This window comes from Dasypus novemcinctus, chromosome 25 (assembly GCF_030445035.2).
Source record: "Dasypus novemcinctus isolate mDasNov1 chromosome 25, mDasNov1.1.hap2, whole genome shotgun sequence".
NCBI lineage: Eukaryota > Metazoa > Chordata > Mammalia > Cingulata > Dasypodidae > Dasypus > Dasypus novemcinctus.
Genome location: NC_080697.1, coordinates 22362546 through 22372027, shown reverse-complemented (window position 1 = coordinate 22372027; position 9482 = coordinate 22362546). Strand labels below are relative to the sequence as shown.

At 55.7% G+C, this 9482-nt stretch overlaps 1 protein-coding gene and 1 long non-coding RNA gene across 2 annotated transcripts; both read right to left on the bottom strand.

Annotated features, from left to right (window-relative positions):
- Positions 1-2363: 2363 nt before the first annotated feature.
- Positions 2364-3406, bottom strand: LOC131275966 (uncharacterized). The gene is made up of 3 exons (XR_009183435.2): positions 3338-3406; positions 2894-2926; positions 2364-2573 (listed from the first exon to the last, which is right to left on the bottom strand). It is a non-coding gene; the product is annotated as an uncharacterized lncRNA (long non-coding RNA).
- Positions 3407-3724: 318 nt separating this feature from the next.
- On the bottom strand, positions 3725-8804 carry LOC131275972 (ral guanine nucleotide dissociation stimulator-like). The gene is made up of 8 exons (XM_058287837.2): positions 8596-8804; positions 7921-7977; positions 7076-7269; positions 6170-6840; positions 5230-5445; positions 4840-4943; positions 4285-4369; positions 3725-3940 (listed from the first exon to the last, which is right to left on the bottom strand). Exons 1-8 carry the CDS (start codon positions 8784-8786, stop codon positions 3725-3727), a joined length of 1734 nt encoding a protein of 577 aa, XP_058143820.2. The 5' UTR covers positions 8787-8804.
- Between the last annotated feature and the right edge of the window lie 678 nt (positions 8805-9482).

The window sequence follows — 9482 nt, the reverse complement described above, 5'->3', positions numbered from 1 at the left end:
CCTGTCCAAGACCTGGACTCACACATACCTCCCAGGTGCCCTCTTCTCTTTTCATGGAAAATAGCATTTACAGACCACAATCTGCACCTGAGAGGAGGATTTTGCTACCAGATTTTCTTTACTTACAGGCCTGTTCAATAAAGAGAATTAGAAACTCTTTTTTATTGATAAAGAAAGTGGATTATTTCATACATATATCAGGGACATATATCAGGGAAGTGCCTGCCTGGCCTGGTCCACTGAGGTTGGGGTGAGCAAAACTACATGGCAGGCAGACCTGGGAAGGGGGAGGCATCAGGGCCATTTAGAATTTCCCCTTTTGGAACTTGGGTCCCTTCTGCATACTCCCCAGAAGGGCTGAGGCAGCTCTGTTCTTCAGCTTGGCATCCACAGGTGTGTTTTGCTTCAGGAGAAGAAAATGGTGATGAGCTGAGGGATCCATAGTGTAGTAAACTTTCGCACTGTGTGGGATCTGCAGCACTGGGGGGCAGGGTAGAAGGGTGGCCAGCTGTGCCCTGGAGGACCCCAGGACACCCCAACCCTTTGTGCCCACATGAGAGAAGGCCTCAGCCAGGGACCTCAATTCCCTATTCCAACTCCAGGACCATAAAGAAGCCCTGGGAGTGACACCTGCCTGAAGGAAAGCCTCTGCAGAGGCGCAGCTAGCAATGAAGGACACTTATTGAAAGAGTGACTCTGACTCCTAACTGCCATCCTCAGAATGGAGCTGCCATGAGGTCATGTACTCTCACCACCATGCCCTGCCAGCTTCACTTCTCAAGATCTAGGGGCTGAAATTGACTTTCTAGAACCCAGTGCACATACACCAAACCCAGCACTACCCAGGACAAGACTACTAAGGCCCAGCAAAGACCACCTGAGCCAGGCCTTCTGAGCGGGATCCTAAAGTATTTACACTTTGACCCTATTTTCCATCTGTCTTCTTGGCCTAGAACAAGCTAGAAAGAAACACCAGGCTGGAGTTCCTGCTCTGGCTTCAGTGACATGGTGACTCATCTCCTTTCTTCATTGCTCCAGTCCTCAGGCTTCCTGTTCTGTGGGACAGGTCCTTCTGCCCTATTTCCGACCTCACAGCTGCAATTTCTCATTTGAAAGATGGGAGAGGATTTAGAACCCACTTCTAGGAAAGGTGGGGGTTATTTTACTTTGCCTGGGTTAATGGCTGGGAGAGGGGGATCAGCTCACTGAGAATACAGTTACCCTTATTGTGCACAGGCATGCTCTGTGTGCATTCGATGCTGAATTTTCTCTCCCCTATGGGGATAAGGAGCAGGCCCAGGAGTGGTGCTGTGGGCCCTGTGGACTGCCCTGGGCTCCAGCAAGGTCTAGAATGCAGTTACCTTGAAATGAGGGCCAATCTGGAGGCAGGATCAGGACATCGGTCATACAAGTGAGAGCTTAGTGAAACTACCCCTGCTCCTGGCCACAAGAGAGGAAGACCTGGGATGGTTATGGAACAAGGCTCCTAACCAGTCTCTGTGCAGGGGGCCTGAGGTGGCTCCATATGCACATCCTATCCAGCATCTACCCCTGCTCACACCTCATGGCCACTGTCCTGGGGCAGAGTCTGTTGTGCATGCTGGTCACAGCAGCAGCCCTTACTGGCTGGTATCTGCATGCAACAGCTCAACCTCCACTTTGAGGCCAAAAGTCACCTGCTGTCCCTTCTCTCCTCTGACCCTTCAGTGGCTCTGTCTCCCCCGTGAGAAAGTCAAGCTCTGTCTAGCAGTCACAGGGCCTGATGTGACCCACACCTCTTTGGACCCCCCTCTTCCCCTTGGTTCCTGTTCCTTCAGGCCCTGGCCTCCTGGCTGCTCTTGGGGCTGCCCAACACATGTCTTCCTTGGCGGCTGGAAATGAGGGTCAGCTTACTTTGGGGGCTTCCCCCAGGATGCAAACAAATCTCTGCACAGCTCCCACTACACCCTGCTAAATGCTCTGACTACCTCAGAGATCATGCAGCATCATCCCATTTCAAGAATAGGAAACAGGCCCAGAGATGGGGCAACTTGCCACATTCACGGGGTTGTTTTGGTATAAAGTTGAGATCCTACGGCTAAATCATCTGTCTTCCTAAGCCCATGCTTAGCCTGATGGTTCCCTGAGTCCAAAGACAACCCACACTTAACGCCCAGGAGAGGGAAATCACTTTTTGCTCCAAAGCTTGATGCCTTCCAGTAGGTGTTTGGCTTTGAATCTCTTACTGGCCAACTGGGATGGGGGCTCAAGCTCCTGAGACAGGTGGTAGCTATAGCACAGCATGGTAGCTGTGTGCTTCCCAGAGCCACACGTCATGTATCCCTCCCAGTGCCCCCAAAGCAACTGTCATTTGCATGCCCCAGATGTCTTCAGGGAACAGGTCTTATGATGAACCAGGAGCCACCAGGACCATCCCACCCCTACTATGGCCTGATTCTGCCCTGGCCTCACCAGTTCTTCTCACTGAGCTGCTCCATGGCTGCAAACCAGGCTCCAAATGATTCATGTGGCACAAGGGCCTCATAGCAGCAGCCCACCTGAAGCTGCTGGAGCTCCGCCACCATCTGGTATTCCTGGGTCCAAGGAAAGAAAGATGTACCATCAAAGCCTGGGTGGGCTTGCTGGGTGGGATGGGGTCCAGGGGCTGGTTTTAGTCCTGTGGATCCCCCACCTCTTCACTCCCTTCCAGGCTCTCCCTGCCCTCAGGGCTGACTTCACACAGCTCATCCTCCTACAAGTTGTTCTTCATCCCATGCACAACCCCACCCACTATCCCCCTCAATTTCAGAGGAAGCTGTGAGCAGCCCAGGAGTGTCCTGCCCAGGAGGGTCTCTGTTGATCATCCCGACCCCACCCCAGGCCCACCCCTGTAGTGATGGCCACAGCTACTCACCTTTCTTTTTTTTTCAAAATTGATCTTCCTTCCCTGGAAGGCAGAGAGTTTGCATTCATCATAAAGGAGCTCCTAGCCATTGCCAAGCCCATTGCCCCTCCGCCCCTGTCATGCTTTACTACTGCAGGTTCGACATGCACTGGGCAGCCCAGACCACAGATGGACTCAGGCAGGCCCCTCGGTTCCTGGAGTGGGGACTGGGAGTGGTGACAGAGAGACCTTCCAGCCCAAGCCTGTGATGAACCAATGGAGAGAAGGCCCCTTGGACCAGCCTCCATCTACTCTTTGGTAAGAAGGCCATGGCACCCCAGCTCCCAGGGCGTCTGTGAGGCTCCCAGGAGACATGATGTGCTCACTGCTGAGAGCTCAGGGCTCAATGAAGGACCTGTTTGCCCAAGCCTCAGGGCCCCTTTCCCACCCTGCCCTGACCCCCAAACTACTCACATCCAGATACTCTGGCATGGCATATTCCAAGAGCAGAAATTGCGTGAGGAAGGTTCTCAGGCATGGGACCACACCCTGGATGTCGCCCTGTGGCATTGGATAGGGTGGGGATGAGCACAGGCTCTCAGGTGCCCCCAAGACTCCACTTGGGAAACTCCTCAGTCTCAGACTCCAGGGACCACCCAGCTCTCCTCTAGGACACTTGGCTATAACCCTTAAGTTCCCCTTAAAGCCTCCAAAGACCCCAAATTCCTCTGCAGTCACCTCCCAGGACTGACTTTTCTTCAGTAACTGTGTGTACCCCTCCCCTCCTCCAGCAACCCTGAGTCAGCTCCTCAAGTTTCTTGCTCTGACTGGCTGCAAGGGGATCCCCAGGATTCCCACAGCTCACTGCCGTAAGGTCAGGAGAAGGGACATTGAAGGGAGGCTTTCCAGGCTCAGTGGACTGGAGGGACAGGCTTGAGAAGGGCCCCCATCCTGCTTTGGAGGCCCCCTCACCCCAACTCCTCTGACCTCAGGCACACTCACCCTCTCTTGCTGCTGGTGCTGCCTCTGGACTATTTGGGGATTTGCCTCCAGGGTGGAGAACTTAGAGATGGACTTCTGCCAGGGTGGAGAATGAGGTCAGTGAGGCCCACCCCCTCACCCACGGGCCTGTGGGTCTTGAACAGCTGGGCAGAGTGGGCTGTGGGAAATCTGCTGCCACCACATGCCCAATGTCCCCAGCACGACCTTGTGCATGCAGACTGCTCTCTTGAGCCCGTTTTTTCATCCGTGATGTGAGGACACAGCACTGAGCCCTACAACAGTCCCCTTCCTCTGCCCATGAGTGAAACATACCCTTCTTCGTCTTCTTCCAGAATAGGCCAGGCTGGATATTTTCACAGAAACTTTGCGGGAAAACTAACCACCCCACCCCTGAGCCCTGACCCCAGCCTCCTCTTTACCTTGATGAGCAGCTCACTGCCATGGGAGAGGTTGTGCTCCTTCCAGTAAATCTCTGACAGAGTCAGAAAGAGGCAGAAGCTGTCCCTGAGGGAGGGAGAGAAGGAAGGAAAAGGTGGGAGTGGGTGGCAGGGAGTAAGGGCTGAACCACCTTCTTTTAGCTGCTTGGGACTCGGACTGCCTGGGTGGATGGTGTTGAAACTGGGTAAATCTGAGCACTGCAGGACAGTGTGGACTTGTGAGCTGAGCTCTCCTGTGTGCACAGCAGGGACCCCCATCCCTTTCCATGAGCAGCTCTTTTTGCACATGCTTTTTTCATTTGGACAGAGTGTGTTGCTGAGAAGCACACTTAACACGCTCCCATTTGTCTCCACCCCATAAGGGATGGAGGAGGGAAGCAGTGTTGAGGCAAAACAGCTCACCTCAGGTGATATGGAGGCCTGGAGCCACAATCTGCCTGGTCCTACCCAGGAGCTGCTGCCTCCCAGGCTCCCTATGTGGCGATTTCCCCGGGTCCCTGGCCCAATCTTATGTCCCCTAGAGAGAGGCCTGCCCACCTGGAAACTTCCTCCCATGTCTTCAATAGACAGAGGAGTGGATAACTCTGGAGACCAGAGATGACGGCATAGAAGGACGATTGGTTCTTGAGGATTCGGCACTCCTGGGAGGAAGAAAGATACACCATGAGAGTGGGTCTGAGTGTCCCCCTGCTCCAGCTTCAGCTCCCACAGCTGATGTCCACTCCCAGGATGAGATAGACACTGAGGGAGGCCCTGAGGCATGTCATTGACACAGAGTGACACCCACAGCCATCCTGAAGAGGTGGCCTGGTTGGTAAGGGAGGAGAGTGTAGGGCTGTGCTACAGGCCAGGGAGGGCCTGTGGTCCTGAGAGCCGATAAGTATAAAGTGGGGTTTCAGGACACCAGAGAGAGCCCCCTGAGCATACCCTGGCCACCGCGATCCAGTGCTCCACCACCCTGGCCCTGGCTGGGTCCTCCATGCTCTGGTTCCCGACGCAGGTGGACATGACGCAGTCTATCACCCGGTTGAAATGGGTGATGGTGGCATGGACAGTGGGCGCCATTTCTTTCTTACTTTTTTTGTTCCGCTGGGACCAGATGGAGCCCAGGCAGTGATAGGGCACCACCTTCTTGAAGAGATCCTGGGGAGGAGGGGATGTCAGGAACCGCACCCAGCTCAGATCCCCTAGGCCCTCCTGACCCAGGCCAGGGTCCAGTGGTCTCAGGTGGGGCTTGGCAGGCTGAGGACAGGGTGTTTTCCTTGATCCCTAAGGGGACCTAGCACTCTAGAGTCCTCAGCCCCAAGGCCTGCAGGGGAGAGAGCTCCATTTTCAAGTCCATCTCACAGCCCCCAGCCCCCAAGATGCCTCAGACTTCCACAGGCCCAGGTAGCACCATCACCCCTCATTATAATGCATCCTCGGGTGCCATGTGGTCAGGTGCACAGTCCCTGTGGGGACCCAAGCCTTTGGGTCCCTGCCTAAGGATCCAGTATGCATAAGGGCCTGTCTAGTGTCAATGTGATGGAGAGCACCAGCACTGTGTGGACACCATGGGGTTGGCTGCACCTCAGTGAGCCCCTTCAAGCCCCCAGGATGAAGACCCCTCAGGCTTTCTATTTCTTTGCTCTCATGTCATGTTCCCAGTCAGTGCATGAGGCAGGGATGGTTACTGTCCAATATCTACTCTCCAGAGGAGTGAAGCGTGGGCTTAGGGAGTAGTAAACTTTCCCAGGTTGAAACTCTGGGAGTCGAGCCAGGGTTTGGACCCATTTCCTAAGATTCTGATTCAGGGGATGGTAAGGTGGGCAGCAGTTCCTGCAAGGAAGAGCCTCCCAGCCCCACCCTATCATGTCCAGCTGCTCACCGCATCCATTCGGGTCAGCTGCTGTGCCACCAGCTCCGGAGGGAAAGCCAGGAGGTTAGCCGTCTCCTCACTCAGCCTGATTTCCAAAGGCAAAGTACAGGTGCAGGAAGGTTCCGGGGGTGTGGCCTGCCCCAGTGCTGGGTCGAGCCTTGGCAGTGGCTCTGGTGCTGGTGCCAGACTTGCCTCCCCCTCAAGAGCCATTGCTGCTGAAGGCAAGTTAAGAGGCTGGGGCTCCAAAAAGGGCACTGGCTTAAGATGTGTAGGTGACACTGGAGGTGGTGGTGGGAGTGCCTCCAGTTCAGGAACTGGTGATAGAGATGGTGATGTGACTTCTTCCAGCATGGCTGCAGGTGCAACATCTGAGGATGGAGCTGGCTCTACCATCAGAGAGGGCATGGATGGTACCTCCACAGGTGTCACAGGCCCTAGCTCTGTGGGTAGAATTTGTGGTGGTGCTAGAGCCACCTGCAGCTCCGGAGCTGGTGCTACATCACATAATGCTTCAGGCTCCATTTCTTGTCCAGGCACTGGGACAAACTCAGGAGATGGCAGCAGAGGTGGAGATGGAGCTTCTTCAGGCTCTGCAAGTGCTCCTGTGACTGCCACAGGTGGTGCAACCGGCAGTGGATGTTGTCCTGGAGACATTTGCAGCTCTGGGGCTGACAAAGGAGCTGCAGAAGAGGTAAGTTCCAAACCGTGAATGTCTTTAAGTGTCTTTAAGCTCCCACTTTAAGCTTCCACTGCCTTCTGGGGAAGATCCAGCCCCAAAAACTATTCCCAGACTGCAGTCTCCAGGTGACTTCTCTGGGGCTCCTCTTTGTTCCTGACCTGGTGGCAACCCCTGGTAGTCCCTGCCTATGGGTCCAGCCCACAATCTCACATGCTCCCATCCTGAGGCACCCTCACCCTTTGGCTCTGTCTCAATGGGCTCCAGATGGCTCCTCCATGACAGTAGAGCTATGGCTTGACACTCCAGGGCAGAGCCAGGAAGATACACCTGGGCGTAGCCCACCAGCAGCTTGAGGCAGGGCGAGTCTGGAGGTTCTGTGAAATCCTCAGCATACTGGTCCACCCAGGTGCCCAGCAGTGAGGAGATGGTGCTGAGGGCAGGAGAGGACAGCAGAGTCAGACACGGACCTTTCCTTCCACGCTGCCCCAGGGACCCTCCCGCTGGAAAATCAGGTCCTTTAGGACAGGAGAGGTTTTGACTGGTCTCTCCATAGCCAGGCATGGACACACAGTGGGAGCTTCTTCAATATGTCAGTGATAAGGGGAGAAGATCTGTTCTCCTCCCCCAGGTCCTCGTGGCCCTCCCCCCAAGCAACTTCTGCCCTGCACAGCTGCCTCATCCTCTGCCATGTATCGTGTGTGTCTCTTCTTACCACTGACACTCCCCTCCCAAACGACAGCAGTGCAGCCACCCTGCCATCCATGCAGGCAGACAGGAGTGAGGTCAGGGCAGCTTTGGAGCTGGCTGCTCACCACGTCCTGTTGTGGTTCTGCACAAGGTGGTGTTTGGGCTCCTGGGGTGTGATTGGGCTGTGCTGGGCAAGGGTCCTCTGCAGCCAGTGCCCCAGGACCCCACCCACAGCTTCCCTGGACACCTCTCCAAGTGGAGGGGGAAGCTCCAGGGAGCTCATAAGATGGGTGGTGCCCTGTGTTCTGCCCAGGCCTTCCCTGCCACCTGTCCCCCAAACTCCAACACCGGTCTCTGGTGAGGGAACCCCTCCCCTCCCCCCAGATACACTCACTTCCTCATTTCCAGGCATCCTCCTTGCCTGTCTCTGCCACGGAGGCTCCGTCCATATCTAGGGGAGACGTGGGCATGTCACGGCTGACTCTCTGAGAGTACCCCATGCTTAAGCTGACACCTGTTACAGCCTGCAGCCCCAACTCCAATGGAACCCAGAAGGGCAGGGACTTTGGCTGGCTTTGTTCACTGTGTGAAGCTGCCTAAGGAAGTGCCTGTACCTAGTAGACACTTGATGTATACACTTGATGAAGAAGTGCCCTAAGTGGCAGCTTCTCAGGCATAGGGTGGGCCTGGACCCCTCTGACAGGCTACACTGGTCCCTGCTCTGACCCACCAAGGTCAGAGGCCCAAAAGGGACCTCAAACTCCCTGAGTAAAGAGGAAACTCGGGGTCAGTTAGGGGGGGAGCCCAGGAGCCTCTTCACTGGGAGGAGGAAAATCCTGCTAAGGAACAACCCTGCCCCTCCCGCCGCCCTGCCCAGGGAGCCAGGCTCAGGGAAGCACTTTCCATGCGTCCTCCCTCTTAGTCCTGACAGTCAACCTTGCAGGTAGGTGCCCTGACCACCCTCCTGCCCAAGGAGGAAACTGAGGCCGGTGGGTGAAATGACATTTCTGAGACACAAGTCAGTTGGTGGCAGAGCAGTCAAGGCAGCAGGGATGGGGCGGGCACTCACCTTCTGAACAACAGGTGCAGGACCTGCTCGGTGGTGGTGAACACCCGGTATGTCCCCAGGAAGGTCTTGACATAGACAAGGTCCCCCTCCCGGAAGGCGGGCACCAGGTGCTCGGCCAGGTTCTCCCACGGGCCTGCCTTGACCATGCGCACCATGCGGTGCTCCTCCCTCGAGCGGGCCCAGACGTTCATCCTCTAGGGTGGGAAGAAGAGTCACATGTGCTGAGGGGCAGAGCTGGGGACCCCCAGGAGAGGCTGGGCTCTGGCCAGTCCTGCTGTATCCAAGCCCTCAGCGCCTTGAGGCCCAGGGTCACATGCGTGCCTCCAGCAGAGAAAGGTCCTTGGCCTCCGTATTGATTTGGAGGTGAGGAGGTAATTGAAAGAGGAGACTCCAGACCTGGCAAAGGACAAGGGCCTGGGTGTCCTTGGTGAGAGAAACCCCACTGCAGGGCCGAAGAGCTGAACTGACAGCGCAGGGGCCAGCAGACCCACTTGGTCAGTAAACAACTTCCTCCACTGCTCTTGGGGACAAAGCCACAACATGATGCCATTTGCCACCCAGAACTAAGACCAGAAAATAAAGGAAAATGCAAAGACACAGTTCCATATGGGCTGCAGGGATGCTGCTACCCACAGAGACAGCATATGGTGATGGACCTGCTCCAGCCTTAGGCAGTTTCTGTGTCGCTTGCTGGTGAAAGGGCTGTCTGGGTGTCCTCTGCCCACCCTGCCCATTCCACAGAGCCTCTACTGGGATGGGGGGAGGGAATATTGCTTAGGACCCATGGTTGGTGCTCAGGACAGCAGTGCTGAAAGGGGAAAAGGAAAGGAATGTTCCAGGTCAAGCAGCACTGAAGGCCCAATCGCTGCTCTAAGCCTCCTCGCTTC

Bases quoted from the DNA above. Each gene is read 5' to 3' on its own strand.
- LOC131275972 (XM_058287837.2), bottom strand. From the start codon at position 8,786: ATGAACGTCTGGGCCCGCTCGAGGGAGGAGCACCGCATGGTGCGCATG. The intron at 5,446-6,169 runs GTGAGCAGCTGG...CCTCCTCCCCAG, and splicing joins AGCTGACCCGAATGGATGCG to GATCTCTTCAAGAAGGTGGT. The intron at 3,941-4,284 runs GTAAAGAGGAGG...CCACCCTGGCAG, and splicing joins GCAGTGAGCTGCTCATCAAG to AAGTCCATCTCTAAGTTCTC.